Source organism: Ptychodera flava, chromosome 14 (genome assembly GCF_041260155.1).
Source record: "Ptychodera flava strain L36383 chromosome 14, AS_Pfla_20210202, whole genome shotgun sequence".
NCBI lineage: Eukaryota > Metazoa > Hemichordata > Enteropneusta > Ptychoderidae > Ptychodera > Ptychodera flava.
The window spans coordinates 36,173,363-36,198,187 of record NC_091941.1 but is presented as its reverse complement, the minus strand read 5'-3'; the positions used below and the strand labels follow the sequence as shown (position 1 = coordinate 36,198,187).

General features: G+C 35.3%; 2 protein-coding genes across 4 annotated transcripts in view; one reads left to right on the top strand and one right to left on the bottom strand.

The window, feature by feature from the left end:
* The first annotated feature begins 345 nt into the window (after positions 1 to 345).
* On the top strand, positions 346 to 5,500 carry LOC139150319 (palmitoyltransferase ZDHHC22-like). Its single transcript, XM_070722617.1, has one exon. The coding sequence runs from the start codon at positions 453 to 455 to the stop codon at positions 1,329 to 1,331; it is 879 nt and encodes a 292-aa protein (XP_070578718.1). The 5' UTR covers positions 346 to 452; the 3' UTR covers positions 1,332 to 5,500.
* A 1,318-nt stretch (positions 5,501 to 6,818) lies between these two features.
* LOC139150310 (tyrosine-protein kinase Mer-like) overlaps positions 6,819 to 24,825 on the bottom strand; it is a 43,522-nt gene continuing 25,515 nt past the window's right edge. The window contains exons 5-20 of one of the 3 annotated variants that reach the window (XM_070722602.1): positions 24,596 to 24,682; positions 22,161 to 22,276; positions 21,346 to 21,535; positions 20,830 to 20,978; positions 20,269 to 20,464; positions 19,614 to 19,664; positions 18,197 to 18,356; positions 17,840 to 17,946; positions 16,876 to 16,971; positions 16,640 to 16,720; positions 16,091 to 16,180; positions 15,219 to 15,346; positions 12,844 to 12,953; positions 11,779 to 11,941; positions 11,237 to 11,373; positions 6,819 to 10,451 (exon numbers count right to left, since the gene is read on the bottom strand). In XM_070722602.1, coding sequence (XP_070578703.1) covers positions 10,115 to 10,451; positions 11,237 to 11,373; positions 11,779 to 11,941; positions 12,844 to 12,953; positions 15,219 to 15,346; positions 16,091 to 16,180; positions 16,640 to 16,720; positions 16,876 to 16,971; positions 17,840 to 17,946; positions 18,197 to 18,356; positions 19,614 to 19,664; positions 20,269 to 20,464; positions 20,830 to 20,978; positions 21,346 to 21,535; positions 22,161 to 22,276; positions 24,596 to 24,682 — 2,198 coding nt within the window. In that variant the 3' untranslated portion in view covers positions 6,819 to 10,114. The remainder of the gene's footprint in view (positions 10,452 to 11,236; positions 11,374 to 11,778; positions 11,942 to 12,843; positions 12,954 to 15,218; positions 15,347 to 16,090; positions 16,181 to 16,639; positions 16,721 to 16,875; positions 16,972 to 17,839; positions 17,947 to 18,196; positions 18,357 to 19,613; positions 19,665 to 20,268; positions 20,465 to 20,829; positions 20,979 to 21,345; positions 21,536 to 22,160; positions 22,277 to 24,595; positions 24,683 to 24,825) is intronic. The other 2 variants (XM_070722603.1, XM_070722604.1) reach the window with 2 other exon arrangements.

Sequence of the window (24,825 nt, the reverse complement as noted above, 5' to 3'; positions counted from 1 at the left end):
TTGTTGAGAATATAAACCCCGGCTCCAGCCAATCAGATTGCCGGATTCCAGCCAAGCATATTATAATCGGCGATAAGTGCATGCATAGATTCTTGTTCAAATTCATGGAAGTCTTTCTCATCAGCTATTAACCGGAGAGATTTGCCAGTATACTTGTGGTAGCAAGTTAATATTGATTCTGTGTTACATAAAATATCTAGCGATTGAAATTTAAACTATTTCTAGTGATGATACCTTCTATATTTGATGATTCCTGTTGACAGTGTTCTCTAAAGGGAAAATCTAATTTACTTTCTGTCCGAGTCCCAGTCCGAAAATAAATCCGAAACCATATAACATGCTGAAGCTGTCTCAAGACAAACCTGGCCCAGCGTCCTGAGTGAATTTTATTTACCTGCAGCGTAGTGCACGTACATTCGAGCTCGCCGACCAAACAAACATCCAGCGTGACCATGGAGCCCATGAGAGGTTTCGGAATGAAGGTGTCGAATGAACTATGGAAAATGACCAGATCCCGTAAGCTGTTACTGTACGCAAATTATATGGCTATCACCTATTACTGGTCGGTTTACCTTGCGGTGGTGTACCTCGTTTTGTTTGTATCGATTCCTACAGTTCACGAGTCTTACCAAAATATCCAGTCAGTGGTGTTTCTTTTCTTCATGGTCAGCATCAAAGTAAACTATTTCCTAAGCATTTGGAAGGACAGCGTATACAAGGGGACGTCGACGCCGACCCTAGTGCCAAAAAACTGGCACCATTGTATCACTTGTCAACACCACATTCCGCCAAAAGCTCACCACTGCCCGCTCTGTAACTGTTGTATTCTGAAGCGCGAAGAGCATTGCTTTTTCATCGGCCGCTGCATCGGATATCGCAATCAGAGGTTCTACATAGTCTATTGTTTCTACGTAGCCTGCGGTTCAATCTTTGGCATCGTGTACGCTGTGCTGTACATCAATCACACATACGGGACCATGTATGGAGGATCCAAAATCATCTACTTTCTACCGTTCACCTTTTTCAGTTGGTTATTTGGCTCCATGCCAACCCCTGTCTTCGGTATAATATTCTTGATGTATTTGTCTTTGATGACTTTCACGCTTGGAGGCGGTCTGTTCGCCTTCAACATGCTGTTAGTTCTTGGAGGACAAACTCGATACGAATTCAACTTTAATACCATCATGAGATTACCATGGTACATGGCAACGGCAAACCTCCATGAAACATTTGGAAAGTTTTGGTTGTTGTCTTTTCTTATACCTGGCATCACATCACCAGAGGGCGATGGCATCAATGTGATATCACACAAAGAGTACAAGAATATCTAGCAAGGTCGGAAAGGCAGAGTAAATTCACTTTCGTGGCATTTTGTACTTTTGTAAAAATTTTCTCACAAACTATTTTGTACTTATCCCGGAAGTGATTTTAATTTCATCACAGTCCCTCTATCCACTGTGATTTTATAAATGTCAGTTTTTACTTTAAGGAGTTTTCTCATAGTGATCCATAGCCCTGCCACTGCTTTTATAGTGCAGTGCCTTTAGAGGCCTACTGCCTGCAAGTGGTAGGGAAACGGATTGCAGTAAAGTAGCATTCTGGAATCTAGCAGGTCAACAGTTGTGTGGTTTTTGGCTCTCAGAATCTGAAACCAATAGCTGGATTCCAGACCATCACTCATAATGGAGAATTCTAATAGAAGAATTGAGAAAGTTCATAAATTTTCATAACAGGTGTGTACCCGTAATAATACAAAAAATCTCAAGACAAGAAATATATACACTGTACATAAAGGTGCCCATAAGTCAAAATTGAAATTCAAAACCACTGCTCTTTTGTGTTGGGAAAACCTAATTTTGTATGTTAAGGAAAATGAAAATGTGAACAGAAAACAGACAAGACAAACTGTTATACTTGGATACATTATCAAGAGTATATTCACAGCAGGCTCTCTAATGACAAAAATAATCTTTCACGTCTATAGAGTTTTTGCATGGTGAAAACACTATTATCTCCCATCAATTTAGGGACATTTGGAAAAAAGTAGCTTTGCATTTTCTGTGTTTACCCACAGACAAGGAAAAATTTGTGGTTTACCCATATGGGTAAAATTCGCTTTTCTTTGACATTAATTTCATCTATGGAGTGTCTGATTACCAATGTAATTCGTAGCTCTAGAGTATAAACAACATGCCATATTTTACATGTTCACTTTCAATTCCCTGTAAACAAGTCCATAATCACTATTGATAACAGTGGGTTTGGGTGGGTTCGCAAAACCATGGATGGTTAAAAGTTTAATGTTTTGATAATGCAATGAACAGAGGTGTGTCATTTGTGCTTTGATTCGATTTTTGTTATTTACAAGCGGCTAATGAGAGTTATATGTATACTTACATTCTTTGTATGGTGCAATGTAATTTTATGCTGACATCAAGAAGTTGGAATCTAAATGTTTGGTTCCTACATAACAAAGTCAAAGGACAGACCATTTAGTCAGCAAGGACCTTTGTTGGTATTTTGTTTTCTAGTTGCTTGAACCAAAGAAAATAATACTGAATATTGGAGTCCTCAATATGCCAGGATACTAAAAACATTTTACTTGACCTTCACACTCATCCTGCGAAGTGAGTAGAAATTGCACTGATTTTCAGTGAGCCTAGAACTAGTAGAAGCTGGCATTCTGTCGCAGTTAGTGTACCCTGCCAAATCAGTAAAACTGAAAGTTGGTAAAAGTTTAGATATAATAACAAGCCGAGTCCAGTGACACGCATATCATGTTTAAATAGAGTTTTTTTACCATTCTCAAATCACCAACACAAGTACATTTATAACATTCTTGTGTATGAGATATGCCTAAAATAGGTTTATAGCTCATTATTGCTTCTTACCAAAGTTACTTGGTGTTATGGTGGGTGTCTGCGTGGGAAAAGGCCATGAAAAGTGAAGTATCTTTGATCATTACTCACATAATATTCCACTTCCAGAATGTAAGATGTTGTCGATGTCTTTTAAAATTGGAATTCTTTACCAAGATTTTGAATTAATTCAAATGCACTGCAGTGTATTCATTTTATCTGGACACTTGATAGATTGATCAGTCATTTGTTATATAATTTTGGCCGGCCATTTTCCGTCAAAACTCATTTATTGGACCCATGAAAAGAAATATGCTATGTGTATATACTGGCCTTTCCCTTGGCATCCATCGATCACACTTTGCTTCTCGTATGAACATTCTTTGATCACTGGGCTTATTGATGTCATTTTATCATAAGAAATTTCACTATAAGTTCTGTAATAAGTAAAAATAGACCATTAAATTTATTGTAGCCAGAATACTTGAAAGCAAAGCAGGAATTACATCCTTATATATACTGGGCCAGCCATTACATCTTTAAGAATTTTTTTTAACTGCGTCACATTAGTTTATTTTTATAGTTCTTTGTTTACTTGTACATATGTATTCAAATACAAGCCTTTTACACAAAAACTTATTTTGATCCTGTAAAGTTTCTGTTCAAAGACGTAGAATTTACATATGATTGGCTGAATTCCTTGTATCGTGCATCAGAACACAAACCTAATCAACCTGTGTTTCTGTATAGAGGTCCAACTTTGAGGCAAACATTGAAATGAAACCCGTGTCATTTTGCTTGCCATTAGAACATTAACAATGTAATTGATTTTATGCAATCTTGCATTTTGGTAGAGAAGGTTCGGTAGCTTTGCACAGGACATGCCTTATCAAGAAACATTTGAACTGTACTGTTTGAGAAGATGTTTACAAATGTGCATTGTCATAATTACTTGTGTCCTTTTCAGCAAAAGTACTGTGAATTTCTCATTTTATGTGAAATGTGCCAGCAAAACTATTTTGAAATTCTTGTTGTCATATACTTCAGTAAAGTACAAACATCTAGTCATTGTAATTTTAGATATTTATATTGCATGCATCTTTCATAGGATGTTTTCATTGTTTGGTATTGATGAACTTAGTTTGTTCTGATTACGATTGTGAGAGAAACTAGCATACTTATATCTGTAATTGATTTGGATCATTAATAGACAGTCCCTTCTACTGTCTATGGTTCATCCCAGCTGTCCATATGCATTCAGAGGCTGAAAAAGATGTTAAAGTGTGATTGAGTTCCGTGACCAATCAATGTGACAAATGCACTAACTTGAATGTTTATATATAAAACATGAAACTTTATTACTTGTATTGTACCACACGTATTGATCAATATGTATACTTCATATGACAAAATATAATACAGTCCTTTGAGATAAGTTTGCTCTGAGAAAGTACCACAGTTCTCAGTCTTAGCAATATCTGATTTGATTTTCATTTTATATGTAGATTTGTACATGTTGGACAGCTTTTCACTTAATACATACTGAGTTTTAATATAGAAAAGTAGTCAGAAAAAGTGTATGTTGTATTTACAGAAATTTGAGCAGAATACACTTTGTAATGGATTTTCTATGATAATGGTTAGAAATTTTCTTGTAAAGTGTGACCTTGAACCAGAAGTTCAAAGACTGTGATTGGCAATGCTCATACTCAAATGATTTTCCAAAAAATGTTGTGTTGTGGCTTGATGAGTTCTGTTGCTTTTTGTAATGGGATGATGTAAGGCCTTGGTGAGAAAATACTGGGTACTTCTCATCACAAGAGACGGAAACAATCACTGAACATGATGTCACCTTTGAACTGCAACTGATGAAAGGTCATGATACGTTAGTGCAAGTTCTGCCATGGAAGTACACTTTTGATTGTCTTTGCCAAAATGAATGATAAAATGTGTTAAATTTATATGTGAGAGTGCAGTGTAAATGTGGAAAGTACATGTATTTTAAACTGACAGCCTGCATTGTGGTAAACACAGTTTATAAGAAAGGGATATTAAAGGAAAATATCTTTCTGACCACTTGATATGAATTCCTAGTTTTTGGCGGAACTCAAATACATATCAAATGTTTAATGTAATTCTTAATAGATAAGCTGTATTTCCACTTTGATTTAGTTTGATTTAGTTCTGTTTTCACTGCATTATTGAAATATCCAGCTGAAAATATGTGTATGGTGATCTGACTGTAGTATATTAGTGTGCAAGTAAACTCACAATGAGAATAATAGAAACTTTCACTGAAGAAAACTGAAATGCTTGTCTCATTTGATTCTTACATGACTATTAACTGGCTTTCTTTTGTTGAACAGTAATTAACAATATTGTAGTTGGTTCGTACGTTAAATGTATTGACATTTCTTGATTGTAAATGGGACCATTTTGAAAATTTTGTGTTGTCATGCTGTATTGCTCTTGGTATTCATTCAAATCGTTTTAACTTTATTCAAATCATTCTCAATGTATCTCTATTCAAGATTTCACAAATTTTACCAGTTTTGCAATGTTCCTAAACTTTCTTAGTTTTTTGCACAGCAGTTGATGTTGGCAATGAACAATACATGTGAATTTATTGAGCTGAGTAAGAATTATGCTTTCTGAATGATTCCTTTTCAGTGATTAATGTGTTTGTAATCTATGTTGATTACAAGTAACATGTTGTAAATAAAATATATTTATAATGTGTGAACAGAGATTTTTTGGTCAGTTATTGTAACATCTGTGAAATTGCATGAAAACACGGGCATTTATACATACCTGTGAATGTTAGTGATGATCATGGTCTTGCTGTGGGTGGAGAACACCAACAAATGATATAGAGAATTATAGTTATATTACTGCTGTCACAGAATGTATACAAGGGACATTGAGCAACATAACAAAAGCGCTGATCATCATTGCAAATTTAAATAGCAAATGGTAAGGCTATAATTGATAAGAGAATTGAATAATCATGATTTTTACCATCCTATCAATGATGTTAAATGGGAAGTTAGAGCACCATAATAGGGGATTACTGATGATGCAGCCGTTTGCATACACTGGGCGGGAGTCTTTGAATTCTCATAGCACCGCTTTGACCATATGATAAATTTGAATAATGATAATGGGCACTTACGTGACATATGCGAAAAGGGGTTGAATGGTTGTACAGGGAACATATTTTGAAACATGCGTTCTCCGACAATAACCAGAACATTTTTTAGTTTATTTCCAACTCAAGTTTAGTCACTATATATTCACAGACATCGTATGCAAGATTCAATGACAAAATTACGGGATTCTACGACCAAACATGACACATCCGATCAGTAGCATGGCTTTTTGACATTTGCATAGATTTACTATAATCCGGCATTTATAGAGGAAGTTTCTGTTTAAGAGTTGAAAATTTTATTGGTCCATATGAAGACTTTAGATTAGGAGTCACACCTATAAAGTATAAAAACTCTCTCCCCCCAATACCATGAAGAAAACAAAATTTTCTTTTCCCAAAGATTATGCGCATGTACAATAAAAGTATGTCAGTCATCATATTGTAAATGTCTAAAATCATACACTGCAGATGCAACAAAAAGACTAGGTCTACATCAAAGTTATGCTGATGGAGTACAAGCAGCTTTTCATTGAGAACATAGCTGATCCATTTCAAAGGATGTACACCAACGCACCATGTTACTTGTAACTTCTTCAAAATTGCTCTCAGTGGAAGATGCGATGTGGATTAGTATTCAATTATTCAAATTATATTAATAAGCATTGTTTCTGTATTGAAAGTTTATGCTAATGATTCCTAAATTTATCACTGTGGAATATTCATCTACCTCACATCTTGCATTGCATCTAAAACTGAAGACGTGCTATTTTCTTTCAGAGTTTCACGGCAAAAAAACACAAACATTTCACATGTTATATAAATTCAGATTTATTGACTTAACAGTTGCAGTCACAATTCAAGATAAAAGTTACAAAAATGTCAACTCTTTAAAAAACTCTGTTTTGTGAGAAACATAAAAAATATTGCAAAAAGCGCAAAATTTCATTAATCTCACAGTCAATTTACATATAAAACATTCATAAGGTGATTTATAAATTCATCATGTTTTTTGCTTTTGGTTTTATCCACTGTACAAATGCTGTTGAAGATCCAACAAATTTACAATCTGTTGTGTAAACACATATCCATGTTATTTCATTGAACTGGCCTTATCAGTGATCATAAATTTTAAGGAGTAGGCAATATTTAGAATTTGCACATGCAATCAATGTTAGAATGGAACACATGTCAGCTATTCCACGGCTCAGTTTTACATTCCCAGTAAGACTTGGTCCAAGTCTGTGAATAAACACTAATTTAGTGAATGCAATCTAGCAGAGTATTATTGCAACTGTTTTTTCCTGACTTTGCTAGTTGAGTTATCGCTAGATTCTTGGAGAAACTTATTGCCGATTACGTTCACTTCACATAATGTGCAAATCCACTACTAAAGAGTTCACCTCAGACAAATATCAGCAAATGATCGTATTGTGGAATACAAAGTAATATCAACACATGAAAACCTAGCCGGAGTGAATTTATTTTATACAATCACCGACTTGAACCAAGTCTAATAATTGAATGCTTGTCTGTTTTCAAATGAAGTGCGCCCCCAACGGCCAATATTGGTGTGATGAAGCAGCAGATTAAAGCTACAGGTACCCCTTAACAGTGATGTCAAACACTGGATAAGTAGATGGAAGGAATCATAATGCTCTGTGACAAGCAAAGTTTGAGTTTTTTGTCAGAATTTTCAAAGTGTGCATTTGTTTACAATGAACTCTTCAACTGCAATAGAAGGTTTTATTGTTATGGGAAATATTTCAGATAAACCAGTCTGTCCATGCACAGTTGAGGAATGCAGTGCATTCGTAACATTATTTTTCCACAAAAGGGTTCATAGTAACTCTGTTTTGCATGGACATAAACACAGACATCGTTTCTATCCGACATGAACTGAACTCAGTGGAGAGAATGTGGATAAACCAGGTTTGCTTGATAGAAGGATTCTGGGGTTGGGTATTAAACTTACATGTGGAAGTGTTTTTGGTATATTTTGGAATGTGACTCAGATATATTGTCAAAAACCTGCACTGTTTGTTTTAAATGCAGTCTATCATTCAAAACTAAACATTATTGCAACAAATATGTACAGCAACAGAGTTGATTGGGCAATGGATCTCCAAATTCACAATTTTTGCTGAAGCACAGAGTAATCTTGAGTAATAATATAAGTTTTGCACAAATATAACTTTTAAAAGTCTGAATAATAGACTGGGTAGATGGACAGCGATATTTTTTCTGAAAAACAAAATAGCTGGTGATCTGTAGCATTCACTTGGAGTATACAATTATTATTATGGAAAAGAAATTAATAAATATTCACACCACTGAATCAACTATGTGTAGAAAAGTATTGACATATTCTAAAAATATAATATCTTTCAGTTGTTGCATATTGTACTAGCATTCATATAAAGTACACTTGGAGCAAGAGTCTTAGTTGCAAAGGAAGACTAGGAGGAACTCATTCCTTTTTAAAAACTGAACAATTTGATTTATGAACATTAATTTTGAGTTGAGACATTAATTGTTCTAACCTGTCGTTTCAATGCTAAGGCCAACACCGACAGAAAATTTACCAAAATGACAATAAATCATAAACTTAGTTCTGACTATTGTGAACAGTATACTAGTAACCTAACATCAAGGCTGATGGAGTAAATGTGATAGTGTTATGGTAGAAAAAGCCCTGTCCTACAGGGTATTCCTTGCATTTCAATAATCATTATGGTACACATGCACATGCAACATGAAAATTGGGCAAAAAAATTAAAAGAACTATATACAAAAAAATCTGAAAAATAAAATTGTCACAATTTCCAAAGATTTTTCTACTTTTTCAGCACACTGTCAAAATTCAGCCTTCCTTTCCCTTGAGCCAAGTCCCTGCCTGATTCATTGTTGTGATCCCATTACTCAATACAGTTTGATGAAACCATTGACTCTAGCTACTGTCTATGATGAAACCAAGCACTTGGCATAACCAGGTTTACCTAATTTTTTGTGTTTTTACCTAGGTATGTATGACATCATCTCATTAACGTCAGATCAAGTTGTCCCAAGTTCATGTCTTTTCATGTGAGCAATGAAAAGTTGAACAGAGACGGTATTACAAAGGTGTAGAAGGCTGGAAAAAAAGGCAGCAAACTCCTCAATGATATGAAATATGCACCAAAATACATCTATGTGTCATTATCAATCATAGCAGGAGCTTAAGTGTACTCAATATCTACATGGCAATGTATAAAAATAATTAAGACAGCACCAACTCCAAAATTTCAACAACAAAAAAACACTACGGCACCCATTGCACAAGACATTGTTTTCTTTCAGCTGATATGTGGAACATAATACTCTATTACATGAACTCTGTCTGGTTCACACATTGCATCAAATTGAGAAAGACATCATCAATTGCTCTGTCCCAACTCATTCTAAATCCTATCCTATAACCCATTTTCCATCAGTAACATGACTTTGAACTTCACAAGAACCTTTCTCCTGCATTCAGAATCGGGAAGACGAACGATTAAAGAAGAGCTTGAGAATCAAATAAAAATTTCAGATAACATTCAAGGAGGTCATGTATTACAACACTTTTGTTGAGGGAAAACTGCTGACATTTCACAAATGGCAGTGAAGATCTAAATATGAAATATCTATCCCCTCTAGTTTTGAATAAGTTTTTCTGAGCATTGATCACTCATAAATCTAAAATAATGCCGGAAATAAAACAGACATGAGGCAGATCAAACATGGCTTCAGATTTCTCATATATCAAAATTATTTCATACTACCTTTTGTAGACCTAAAACTTCAAATTCTATTCATTGGCAGAAATATTCCCTTTGGATGTAGGGTTATAAGTTTCATGTGCGCACATCACAGTTTTGGGCATTTTAATTGTATTGCTAAATGCATCTCACTGTTCCCTATACACAATAGATCAAACATAAATTGTGGACAGAATTTTAGCTTGGAACGCCTGTTGCATAGGATTCAAATACTCAAATCTTCATTGGCTCTGAATTTGTACAGTCAACACTCTTTGGCTTGAGCTATCCAACGATCACTGCTGTAGCAATCTAAAGAATCAAGGGTATCAACACTCTGTACAACTGTTTCCACTGGACGACTTCCTTGGTTCACTATGTTGCACTATATCAACTTCCCGGGGAGTTGACGAAGTCTCCTCCTTTGGTGTGAGGGGCTCCACCTCGGTTGGCTCCTCACTGTCACTGCCGCTTTCAACCCTGTTTGAATACGCAGTATCTGTACTAAATTGTCTATCAAGCAAACTGTCTCTTGTGTTCTCGTAGAATACTTCATCCGGATCAGTCTCCAGTTTTTCATGGATCTCTTCCAGCTTTTTGGCAAGATAGGAGAACTTGGGCCTCTCCTCTGGTTTTAGAAGCCAACAGCTCAGCATGATATCATACCTAAAGACAAAAATACATATTTGGCAATTGTCATGGGTTCAATATGCAGGTGGTGAATGGTATGCAGATAATGCAATGATCCATCGGGTCAAATCAATATGGAAAACAGAAATAACTTTATATAATACTGCTTGGTATGAATAAACTAAGTAGAGAGCTTTGGAAGGTTTAATTTCAATGGACCTGGCCATTACAAGACTAATCTTGCAGAGGTTTTGAATAACATTGATAACTGCTTTCCATCTCTTCTGTGCCATTCATGGCTCATTTGGTATGTCATCAAAATGCAGATTTGAAATCTGATGAGTGAAGCTAATTTTACGGATTTCTTCCACTAGAAAGCCATTTTTCAACAGAAATCAACTTTTGAAAATCCCACTGAGGCATCTACTGATTTAACCTATGCTGTAGCTGCTATATGAAGTCAAAGATTGCTTGATTTGTGACACAGTGGGAGTGTAAAATGTGAATATGTACAATGAATGGGGAATAAGACACATACATGTAAGTCATTGTCTGCTCAAGTAAAATGTGAATCTATAGCCAATACAGGAAAATATTGATCTACTAAAGGGCAGATATAGTCAGGGCAATACTTTTGCTGTTTTCTCAGTTGAATTCATACAAATCAGTATTTCAGAATACGGCAGCATCTTATAGCCTTACAGCCCGTATTTGTGAAAAGTTAGGACAGTATATAAACTTTAACAACATTTTGAATTTGAATTTCAATCAAAATGTTTGAAGTGTTTTACTGAGATGTACTGAGATGACGATACACTTACAGTTCATTGGGACACTGCCTTGGTTGTTTTAGTCTTCTTCCTCTTTGCAGAAATTCATGGATGTCATGGTTGTGAATTCCACGATACGGTGTCTTGCCACGGGTAAATATCTCCCACATGACGACACCAAATGACCACTGTCATGACAGAAAAGGAGTTCATCATTATGTGGACTGAATATCACAAAGTTGATGACTTTTCCTCAATCACAACTGAATATCGTAACCTCATCTGAACACTGTAACTATTGCCACATTGCGCTTTAAGGGAAATGTGGCAATAGTTATTCGTTCTAGTGTTACACTATAGTGTTGTCCTCATGGTGGCGCTGTTCAAAATGTTGGGTACTGTCCTGAGCATCAGAAGTCTTGGCCAACACTGGACTTTGGCATCACAAAATTTAATGTAAAATATTTCCATTATCACAATGTAAACAAGTCTGAACATGTCTTTCACATACATTTATTGTGGTAGGAGGCTCAGAGGCAGGGGCAAAGCATACGTGCTTGCACAAATTCCAGCTCAACATTTGAAACACTTACCACATCTGTGCTTGTTGTGTAGATGTTTTCTCCGAGACTTTCTAGAGCCATCCATTTCACGGGCACTCTTGCTACATGCCCCATTCGGTAATAATTACCCTCATTGTACAACTTCCTCGTCAATCCAAAGTCAGCTATCTTTGCGACTAAATTTTCATCAAGCCTGCAAAATTTACAGACAAAAATTAACACATTGAATCGTAAAGCTTCTAAAATTCATTGTCCAGGATATAAAATCCAAGTAATTAATGATAAAATAACTGACTGGAGGAATATAATGGGATTAGTTTGTAAATTATCATTGCTAGCTCTTGGTCAAGTAAGGAAAACTTCACTATTATGGCCAGTAAACAGATTTTGCTGCATCTTTGGGCTTTGTTGATGGTACTGAGCTGCAGTACCTTTGTGATACGTCTCACAGAGAAGTGTAAACATCTACTAGTTTGTGTTTGACTATAAAAAGAAATATATAAATGTGGAGTGAAACAAACTAAGTTCAGGAGCTGTATACATCGGTTAATAGAAAATATGTACACTATTCACCAACAAGCTGTACTTTTCAAAAGGTGAACTTTGTTTCCACATTCTTTTTGGCTAAAAACAAAGTTTTTGATCTACAAAACAAATTTCCACAAAACTATCACAGCTTTTCTCTGTGTCAGAAGTTTTTAGGCAACTTTCCAAATGTAGAAGTTACTGATATACCAACACTGCCCCCCCCCCCCCCCCCCCCCCGAATGTGAGGGTGTATGAGACCTAACAAATTCTTGTCTCAAGAGGGCAGACATCACTGAGGGTCAAACGGTCAGAGAGATAAAGTGTCCGGTTGGAATTCCGGTTCACTGACTACATGATCTTGTCCCTTTTATACATGCTGTCTGTGCATAGGAACGAAGAATATTAATATTGAAGAAAATGTTCATGATTCATACAAACTTTAAACAAGAAAGAGAATAAAAAAGAACACAAAAATTCCTGTAAACCTGAACAAACAGTCTCACAAAAAGTTTTGTGGTAATAGTTGTAAATTGTTCAGCAACCCTGCTCAAATAATAGGTTACTTACATACAATTTCTTGCAGCTAGATCCCTATGTACATAATCTTTATCAGAAAGATATTCCATTCCCTTTGCTATTTGCACCATGAATGAGACAAGTCGGTGAACTGGTAAATACTGCAAAGTCCAGACAAAACGAAAGACAAACACAGAGTCAGGTTAATTATTATGTGAATGCCCATCAATTGTGAATAGCTGGACGTGACAGCCTGACAACGGTGAGAAATATAGCAAGTGTTCCACTGATGGTCAAATAAAATGATATCTACAACAGAGTTCACAGCATGCAGAAAACTGACAGAATTCAGTTTCTCTTGAAACCAAGGACGTAAAGGCAGAGCCAAGGTGATTTATGAGGCATTCAATCTACTCTAGTATCTCTAGAGACTTTGACAGTAGAATGGCTACTGTGTTCATTTTCATATTAGTTGCATTAGTAAATTGCAATGACTACTGGCTTTTCCGTCCTCAATAATCTGCTACTTCAATTTCCTGCCCGGAAAAATCTCTCATCAGGCTATGACATTTATCATCCCCAATAGTTCCTGGGAGATCAAATCTTTTTTGACTTGAAAAACTTTTGCTGATCTAGCACTGTGACCTAATCTCTATATTTACTGGTATATCATTGAAGAACAAGATGAAATGGTGTATATTTGCGGAGGGCTAAAAAGTTTGCCTTGTAAATGGTGCATACACAACATTAGTCTGTCAACACTGGAAGGTAGTTCAGAATGTCCTGTGAGATGATTAAAATTCTGAAAGTGAAACCTCTTTCTTTCTCAGGAAAAGAGAGTGGGCGGATTTTCACAGTTAAGATGATACATTTGCAGACCATCTTGTTTGACAAAAACAATTCACAGAACCTAAATGTTCAAAAAATGCTAATATATCCAAAGAAATTACAATAAACTGACAGAGGCTGCAACAACTGTACAGTACTTGATAGTTGAAGCTGTCAACAATGAATAATGTGTGAAATTTATTCTACTAGTCGTTGTATATAGTAGTTGATCAGTATTTACTATGCCTCTACTGTTCAACTGTCTGACTAGTTAATATGACCTTGAGAAATATTTTCAGCATTTGACCTTTGACCTGACAATTGAGGTGGTTTTCTTCAGGGTTTAACTAACATTGGTTTGTGCAGCCTCTAATCAGGAAAGCAAGAAATATCCTTGCCATCCATACCCCTTAAAAATTTTTCCAGTACATGTGCATAATTTTAAAACTTTTTTAACTGATATAATCATGCACAAACAGACCTTAATAAACATATTAGCAATGGAATAATGAAATATGATTTTCATATTTTGATTTTCTCCTGTTGATCTTTATGTGCTTTGTCAAAAAATATACTGAAATGAATTAATGAATAGATGTAGTCCCTCCTTTCCAACAGTTGGTGTTTTACTTTACTCATAGGGCAAAAAGACTTTAAAAAATGCCCTCATTATTTTTTTTGGAAAAAATGGATTACAGCAATTACAAAATTTTGGGTTTTCATTGAAAATAGTTGCCTAGAGAAGTTCTTTTCCCTAACATTCAGGCCTAAACTAGTTTTCTCCAAATCCTTGTTGAATTTAAAGAACACAGATTGGCTTGTTATGATGACCAGAAGTAACTTTTTGACCCTTTCATGTGATGCAATGTGTTGCCATATGGCTGCCGTGACCAGAAACATCAGCTGACAGCATTGTAAGAACTCTTTGCACAGGAAACTGTACAGGAAATCCAAACTCATCAACACATTGTACACGTTATCCATTAAACAGGCTTCACTGAGGGATAGGACCTTGACATTTGACCTATTATATCCGATTAGGGCAGCGATGCAAACAGTTTGTACAAACATTGCACCTCTTGTCATCTCATACCAAAGGAAACAGGTAGTCACACCAGATATTTAGGTTACGCAGGAACACTCTTTGTACATACAAACACAGTATTGATATCATTTATGGCAGTTCGGTTTTCAAATCTGTATTTTGTTTCCCTGTTTTTTTTAATTAATAGTCATATAAATGGCTAGGCAATTTATCAAATAAATGGCTAGGCAATTTATCAAATGTACAAGATAAACTTTGGAACATCTACATCTACAGAAACAGGGTTGGCCAAATTACATGTAGATCAAGTAAATGCCGGTTAGATTTAATATTATTTTTCTGGCCAATATTCAACTCTCCTCCACGATCTCATACCTACATCCTTGGACACTTGCTAGAACACATCATGCAAACAAAGATAGAGTCATTTATTCATCAAGTCGTGAACTCTGACCTGTGCACATATCTCGTTTTCTTTCCATGGCTTACACAACAAATTTAACATGACTTTTTCCTTTCCAGATGAATAGAAATTAACAATGGTTTTCTTTACCTGAGGTGTTCCAGACAGCCTGTTGTTGAGTAAGTAACTATGCACATCTCCATTTTCCATGTAAGGTAAAATTACCATGGGTTTTACACAAGGAGTTTCTGACGTCAGATCCTGTTCAAGGCAGATTCCTGTAACATTCCGTAGAACATCGATGTCAACAAACTTTGGGCAATGATGGTGATAATGATGACAACAATGACAATGACAATTAATTTATTTCCATTTAACAGCAGTCATGCATGTTACAATGTTTTACAGGAAATTGTAATTTCACTCGAGGTCTTTTTTTGGCCCTGTTAACAACATTACATTTCAAACTTATTTTTATAAGTATAGTAAACTTGGCTTGATCAGGTGGGTTGATTTCATATTGATGTCTTTAATGAAGAATTAAAGTTACAATTTCTTCCAGAGAGTAATGTTCACACACAATTGTCTGACTTTAAAAATGTGTCATTTTCAATGAAGGTACACAGTATTGCAATATACTTCATTTCAAAACAGCCGCCCTTGCAAGTGTTACATACAGTGAGGGTAAGATGGGTAAAATGTCACAAACTGCCACTATCTGTACACATGTCAGGGATTTTGAGGTCATCGTCAGGGTAATGGAGGTCATCATACTGAGAGACCAGATGGAACAGATGTCCAAGGTCACAGAGATAAATAAAAACCAATGTTGTGGTAAACTACTTCATTCATTCATAAAAAATATGTTAATGAGAAATCGTTAGCAATATACTCTAATTCAAGGTCACAGATGACTAATCTCTCAAGCATATGATGCTCTGTTTTGTATTTTTGAAAATTTCTCTGGCTGGAAATGAGGCTTGTTGTCATAACACTTGTACATTAACATCATGTTCTCATACCTATTAATTTCATAACATTTGGATGGTCGAAATCTTTCATTGTCATGCCTTCCTTTATGAAAGCCAGTAATTCTTCCCTTGTAGGTGATGCTGAAAGAAAAATCAAAATATGAATGATTTTCAAATGACACTAGCAGAGGGGTGTACATTGCAATGTTTGGAGTATGAAATTTGCCATTGAAACTAAGCATCACTATGGGGGAGACTACTGGAAGTAGCAAGTACCAGCAAACATGATGGGCAGAAGTGATAGAATCTTATCTCACTATAATTGGAAGCATATTTACTTCTCCGTACAGTTTTACAACTATATTGATCAAAATTGATTGAAATTTGTCATCATACAAGTGTGTTTCTGTCAATAATGTATATCAAATTTTTTCCGTGCAAGACAGGGAAACCTGGAACACAACGATATATCCATGTATCCATTTAACTTTGCTGCCCATAAAAATGAGATGAAATTCAGTCTTTTTTAACAGTAGGTGTCTTTTACACACAATGTTTTTACACAACAGCAGATGTACAGAATATTTTAGGAAGACTTACTTTTCATAGTTTTTACAGCAACTTTAGCTTCTGAGTCATTGGGACGTGTTAATTTTCCTTGCCTTACCATACCAAATTCACCTAGTGATCAAATGGATAAGGGTAAGTCACATAGTTTGAATCATTGGTAATTTATCCGCACATATTCATGCAAATTCAATATTTTTTCTCACTTCTCACTTACTTGTACAAATTCAAAGTAACAGTTAGAGATAGTTTAGGACACCTATCCTTACCTTCTCCGATGGTCACACCAAGGTACAGCCATTGAGTGGGTAGTAACGCCTCTGTTAGTTTGGTATTTAGTTCCTCTCCCATATCAAGTGATTTCACTGGCAAAGAAATGATCGGTAGTATAAACATTACCTTTTTTCAGTTCCATGCAAATTGTTTCTCGTCAGAAGAACAAAACATTTCCAATTCATTCTCAAAATGCTACATATCAATGATAAAAGACATCCTTAATGTGACTCTTTTTGAAATACATCTGAGGTGAGATCAGAATACTCTTCTGGGAAAGATGTTTGGACTTCTAATGATCTTATTATTCATAACTGGTCTGCATCTTTAGCGACTCATTTTGTAATGTCGAGAAAATCGGGTTTTCACTGGTCTGTTTCTGTGGAAACAGAAATTTCGCTCTTTGACACTGGCAGAGATAACGGGCAGTCACTTTGAATTTCAAGTAAAGATAATTTGAGGTAGTGCGCCTTTCTGTTACAAAAACTTGCCATGCCAGGCGACCCTTGATTTTATTCTGGATTATGAAGGACACCATTTTAAAAGTGTGATTAGCAATCTCTTAGGCAAAGTTGAAAAACATATACTTTTGGAAGTGTATATATCAAAGAATTTTCAACGACTTTGAAAGGATTTCATGGACTCATTTCTGGTTTTTACTCTTGATACTTTGGGAGAATATGGACAAGCAAATCAGGTTATTGGTCTCCCCATTGTTATATTAATAGCTTCCGGACAGACCTGATGAAAAAATTGACAGAGTTTGGTGTTTGTGTATTACTTTTTATTTATGATTACATTTTATTCATTGCAACATAAAAGACAATCAAATCATCTTTGTTAGGGACAAACTCTGAAAGAAGGCTATTAATACATAAATATTACTTCATATAGAAGAAATATTTGAATGATTCTGATTAGGAAAACAAACCTAAAATTCACAAAATAATTATTACTTACATACTCCATTTACCACTTTATTTTTGCTGGGCTTATAAATTGTTTGCGCTCGTCCTCTTATTGGTTTCCATGACAATGGATTGATGAAGGAATAGCGTTTACTGACCCTGAAAGACAGGGATATAGACTTTCAAGATCTCAAATCATTTTCATGAGTATAAAACCAACATGCATACATCCATCTCTCTCTCTCTCTCTCTCTCTCTCTCTCTCTCTCTCTCTCTCGATCTCTCTCGATCTCTCTCTCTCTCGATCTCTCTCGATCTCTCTCGATCTCGATCTCTCTCGATATCTCTCTCTCTCGATATCTCTCTCTTGATCAATTGATAAATGACAGTCGGATAGTGTTCTACTTACATTCCAGCCTCTAGATTGTCATTGCGTTCCTTTTTTTGCCTCCTTATCCGACAAGCACACACAGCAACTACCATGACAACGACAACGATCACAGCCGCTACTGCTGCTACCAGTATGATGTACCATTCTATGCTGCCTTGTGGCTGACTCACTCCCAACTCTTTTGTGGTGAAAACAGAAAATTATTGAGAGTTTCTAAACCTTGGCTGGAATTGATATACCGGTATTGACACTTACATTCTCCACACTTTCTTGTTGGAATCCAGATGCAGAATTTCTGAATTATATGCTTTCAAAATGTCTGTTCCAATGGGAGAAACAAATTTCAGTATGTTCTACACAAAATAGCTGATTGAATATGCTAATCATACAAGAAGGTAAAAGTAACTTTACTCTTTCATTGAAACAAAGTAATTAATACAGCAATCAAAGAGATCCACTCCAAGTTATAAGTGACATTTTTGAGAAATCTTGTGTGTTTGTTGAATTCGCTTTGTTTCCTTTGTTCTTTACTATCATTAACAGATCGTGAAGTTCACAAAATGTAAAATGACGTAAGTATTTGTTAAAACCCTTTTTTTAATGGTTATTTTGTTATTATAAGTGGATGCAATGTCCATGCTAACAAAAAATGAAAATATCAGTGTGGGCTGTGTACAAAGTGACATTAGTATTATCAACAGAATTAAACTGCTGAATTGCCAAAAACCTCCATGGAATATTGGAGGATGACTCAGCAGAATGTATGAATTTATAGATGTGTATGAATAATTGTGACAGTATGAGCTGCCCGACATTCTCAGGCAACATCTATGTCCGATAAATGTCCAAGCTTTGGACACATCTGGTCATTTTGAATGACCTGTCCAAGCTTTGGGAAAATGGCCATGACATCGGACAAAACACCCAAACTTTTGAACCGCCCAGAGATGCAATGTAAAATGGTTGCGAGAGACTAATGCATCACTGAACATATTTATATGAATCTATCTACAACCTATTTATATGACTCTATCTACAACCTATTTAAAGAAATGGCTTAATACCGGTCAATCCAGATTGAATAATGATCCAAAAATGAAAGTTTAAAATGTCTGTTCTATGGTTGTAGTTAAGGGACACAGATTAAGCTTAAATGAAAGGTTTATGTAAGTAATATGGCAATATTATTGACTTGGATTACAAGAAAGGCATGATAACACTATATTTACAAGTATTTTTGCAAACTTTTAAAGTACAAAGTGCCTCACTCTACCAATCAATGAATGGAATTAACAACTTTAACAGAGTATTTATCGATGAATAAATGGATGAAACCTGTCTCACGCGAGATAGCAGTTGGTGATTTCATCTAACATCTGAAGAATTTCTCAGAAAATGACAGCAAGCCGGTTTTTTCATTTTATCACATGCATACCTGGGTATGGCAAATATGAAGCCGTCGATGAAACTTTTTCTTCTTTATCAGCTTTTCATGAAAGAAATCAGTTCATGTATGTTTAAGAAGTGACAGCAGAGATAACAAAGATTGGAAGGAAAAGCCGCCAGTTGGCAGTATTAAGATGGGATGATTATAGAATAAAGAGACACACATTTATTAGCTGTACAAACATACTAATTCATGGGGAAAACTGGATTGGGCATTCCTGGTTAACTGGTTAGAACACTCAATATGACAGTATAGATACTGTGACAACTATAAACATCAGTCAGCCATATTGGATTAGGTGGTGTAACAAAACAAACTGGTGCATGTGTTGGTTAATCAACCTGTTTACTATTGCAAATACATTTTATGGATGTATGAACCACAGGTCAAACTATTGACAAAATGGTGAACCCTGGGTATTTAAGTTACTCAAAACATCATCTAGATAGCTAAATACTACAGAGTATGGGTGTAGGTATTGTGAATAAAATAAACAAATTAAAATGGATTTTCCAAGACCCAAGTCACATGAAGCAATGACACATTGCACACAAAAACTCGCAAACAATGTTGATTTAAACATATCTCTGTAAACCAGTGACCTTCTGAATAGAAGTTAGTGACAAGTTGTTGTCTTGGTTACCTGTAACTGGTGGGTATAATGTTGGAGGAAGTGCTACTCTACGTTCTTTCAATATTTCATATCCGACGATGAACGGCTCAGTTCTGACACCATCTCCACTCTCTGTGTATCCGTATACTTCTACTGTGTAGTTGACAGACTGATCGATGGAAAGCAGCTCAGCTGTGGTAGTGTTTGAATCACTGTATAGAGTTGTCTGGTGGAGGAATTGCAAACGTTGACAGTTATACTGTGCCAATGCAGTTGATGATATCATGATGAGATGGAAGAGCAATACCTCTGCTAGCATACATATGGTTGCATTCACCAGTCTGCTACAGTGTGGTGTAATGCATATTTTGTGGAATGAGTTTTGAGTTAAATGCTGACCAATGTACATGTACATAATAACAGCTCACATTTTCTCTTCTCAAAGTCAAATCTTTTGTGTTTTTGGTATGTATCATTTCACATAATGTAAACTTCAAGATATGCACCATTCTGAAAACTCATCAATTTTTTTCTAGAATATTAAATGTCAATCTTTAACTGTGAGGAGATAGCCAAACAAACCCAACCAACCTCTTCACTGTTTTCCATGTCAATGTACCAGACTTTGTATCCTGACAATATTCCATTGATGTCCTCCAATCGAATTGGTTCCCAAGATATTCTTATTGTATCATTGCCAACCAGATACACATCTATGATCTGTGGTGCCTTGCTTGGTACTGTACAAAAAGAAAGGAAAACATTTGTCAAAATGACACTGCTTACTTTAAAAAGTCTGAATGTGGTAGTTTGCCTTATGCACAACATCGGAATTTAAAATTTGATATTTTCAATGTTGTTACTTACAGACAAGGGCAGACATGAAGCAGGAATTATAGTGTTTGATGAAGTTAGTGGCTAGTTAGGATTTGAGATATGGATCCCTCGTAGTATCCCATTTCAATATTTTGATAATTTTGACTAATTCCTTCAACAGTACCTCTATACATGCAATGGAATTAAAACTTTTTAATTTCAAAAAGTCAAAATATTTTTCTGAATATAAAAAAATATACATGAAAATCCCTCTTGACACCATATACTTACCTCCCATGAGAGTCTGAGCATTAGCAGCCTCTGACCAAGTTGATGGGCCCATCTCATTGGAACAGGAAACTCGGATCCAGTATAGTGTGATGGCTTTCAGGTCATAAAGCATATGTTCAGTGAGGGAATCAGATTCAACTTTGATCCAGTGTTCCACCGAGCCATTGTTGTAATTGCTATCCTCAACAAACTGTAAAATGAACATTGGATATATTGTTGGCATGACAACTTGAAAAATTTACAAGACAAGAAGACATCTTGCAGCTCAATAAAAATAAATTCAAACATGAATACAATACTTGGCTATTTAACAAATACTTAACATAACATAAATAAATAACAGATACATGTATTATTACAGTGTCCACTGTATTCTCACTTTCAACTGAAGAATCAAATGCAACCAAATTAATGACTTCTTAACCCTTTGAACTCGCTCGGACAGAAATGTCCCATGACGTCATAGAGTACCAGGGGGTCAGGGTGCAAAGGGTTAATAAAATTTGGAAAAAGCCTGTAGATGCACAGCGTGTGGTACACTCTGGTAGTGATAACTGTAGCCTTACAGGTACTATGAAAGTTACCATCAAATCTAGCACAGAACAAGGCACAGTCACAAACTACATATATTTTGGTATGAATCAAATTTTGATACTAGTGAAAAGGTATACATGTGTTGTTCCTATAGTGACAAGACTGACAGAGAAGTCTTTCATGATATGTTGAATCATTATACTGGACCACTGGCTATTTCATCTTCAGCTTCACAAGAGGCAATTATATTACTTTTTCTCAGAATATGATTGCAACCTCACCTGTACAGAACAAGACTGATACGGTGAATAACCGTCGAACCCACGATGCCATGATATGTTGACACTGTGAGGGCCTGTTTCCAAAACTGTTACATTCAAAGGTTGCTCTGGCTTCTCTGGAAAGGACAAAATTGCAAAGTTGGAGAATGACTGTTGTACAAACAACAAGCAAAAACAAATCACACAATTATCTTTATTATATGCAATAAATGTCACGGTTGCAGGTTTGAGTCATGAAATTGAAAACTGATAGTATAAGACAATTATGGAACACAATATACAGCAAAATGAGATACACATATGTAAAGAGAGATCTAAGTACAAACCTTTATAAACCTGAAGGAATATTGTATTTACCTGGATGCTATATTTATAAGCAATATATAAATTGGCAAGCCATGTGCAGAAGGGATCATATATTCTTATAGCCACTGACAGCTTTTTGTGATTTGTGGTACAAAGGTAACGTGTGAGTTGTGAGTATGTAGTCAATGTATTGGTTTAGAAACTGACAGTGGGAAATAATGAAAACATTTCAATACAAACTGTGTACAGTTATTGTAATGAAAATATTTCTGCAAAACAAAACAATTGTGAAAAGTATGGAAGAGCACTGCTTAAAAACACTGAGGAGAAGGGCATATGTGAGTACACTAGTTTGAAGCAAATGTATCAATTGGTAAGCGCATTAAAGTGACTGAAACACAGATTAGTGTAGTATCAATATGTCAGTTTTGCTACAGATGATCCTCTATACACTGTACAGACGCTATACTAAACACAGACACACGTGACATAGAAATATTTGCAAAAGCACTTGTCCAATAACCCTGATACAGTATTTACTCAGAGTAAACAAGCTAGGTATCTCATATTGAAAACTATGGCAATACCTTGCTTCACACTTGAAAGATGTCACATTCTAACATTTCTGAGTTCTATCTGTTGATCTCAAAGCTAACTGACAGCAAAATACAAAAGAGGACTGCATAAAAATGATTTTGCAATAATCTTTTTGATAGAAATGGCAATTATTTAAAAAGCCCTAATTACAAATATCTGTGATTGCATCAGTTATTTTACAAATCATATTGCAGTCAATAATGCACATGGTGTTAGCACTTGGGACATATTCGTCTGTTACTGACTCCTGAATTTCAAATGACAAAGACTTGTAAAATACTTAAATTATACACCAAACCATTCCTCGGGAAGTCACTCATGGCCAAGAGAGGTGACACCAATTTTGTTGATATGATTGATGATTGACTTGAAAAACATAAATTTTATGAGTTACTAAATTTGGAAATGACCTGGTACCTACAAAATTTACAACATTGGATTATTGAAACTGATCTCACCATTTTACCTCTAAACTACATTTGAGGAAATGGTCACAAAGGTAAAGAATTGTGGTTTTATTTTTATATTCAATAATATTTATAATAACGCATTTTTTATGAGACAAGATCAAAGATTATAGAATGTAAACAATACCCTGATTTCGATGATTCTTTGAGTCAAGTCTGAAACATCAAAGTAAATCTTTGCAGAAGAAATGTCAGTGGTTGCATATAAAGTCACTCAACTTTCTTAACAGAGTCTCTCTATAAATATTGCTGGATGAACCTAGAAAACTATTATTTTGCTTTTTGAAGTAATGAACTGCTTCAAATTTGCTGAAATATAGTAACTAAGTTGCCCCATCATAAAGGATTACTAAAAAGTACTTTCAGTACAATATATAGGGTTATGGTATTCAAGATAAGAGAGTTGTGAAAAGCTATGGCCATGAAATATACATACTTTTCTGAGTACTCTACCCTTTATATATTAACAGTAAATGTAATTCTTATTTAATAATCTGAACTTTGCAAGTGTGTTTCTTTTCTCAAAGATTGATAACTTTTCTTTGGCTTATTTCAGACTCTTGTTTTAAGTCTTGATTTAAAATTTGAGTTTCATACAGTCACCCACTTTTTAAGATATCTAACTCTACTTTATCACAGATAATTACATCAGCTATCTCATTATCTTCAACACAGTAAATTACTCCTCACACTATGACCTCCTGATCCATGAGTATGTGCTTCATAACTATGATCATCAACTAAGATATTCTTAGATAAATTCTTTCAGAACATATTTAGACCGAGGGCAACCTTGGAAGAAATAGCTATTAAGATGATCATGAAATGAAATACCCGTGAACTAAAATTTGAGTTCATGAGTATTTTTTCTTCACACTTGGGTGTAAGTCTGTTTTTTTTAAATACTGTAACTTTTCCTTATGGACAATGTTACTGACGTTTGATGTCAATTTCTTTAGGAAAAGCAAAATGTAAAGCAAAAATACAGCTTAAAATTAAAGAACAGGAAGTTTTGTAAAAAATGAAATGATTGTGTACACGATGCATGAAGTGAAGTTGACCTACCTTTGATATTAATCAATGCTGTTTGGGAATATGTTTCTCCGTCTTCATTTGTAGCACGGCACATAAACGTTGACCGTAAAGTAATGCCTGGAATGCAGAATAAAAGATACAGTGTTAAGATTACAACATAACTACATGAAGGACAGAAACAAAAGTCTTCACAGAGATGGCCAATTTCCTTTTATGACAAATAAGAGCTCACTCTGTTGTTCATCAATGACAGAACTTGC

Excerpts from the sequence above, each read along its gene's own strand:
- LOC139150319 (XM_070722617.1), top strand. The coding sequence starts at position 453 with ATGGAGCCCATGAGAGGTTTCGGAATGAAGGTGTCGAATGAACTATGG.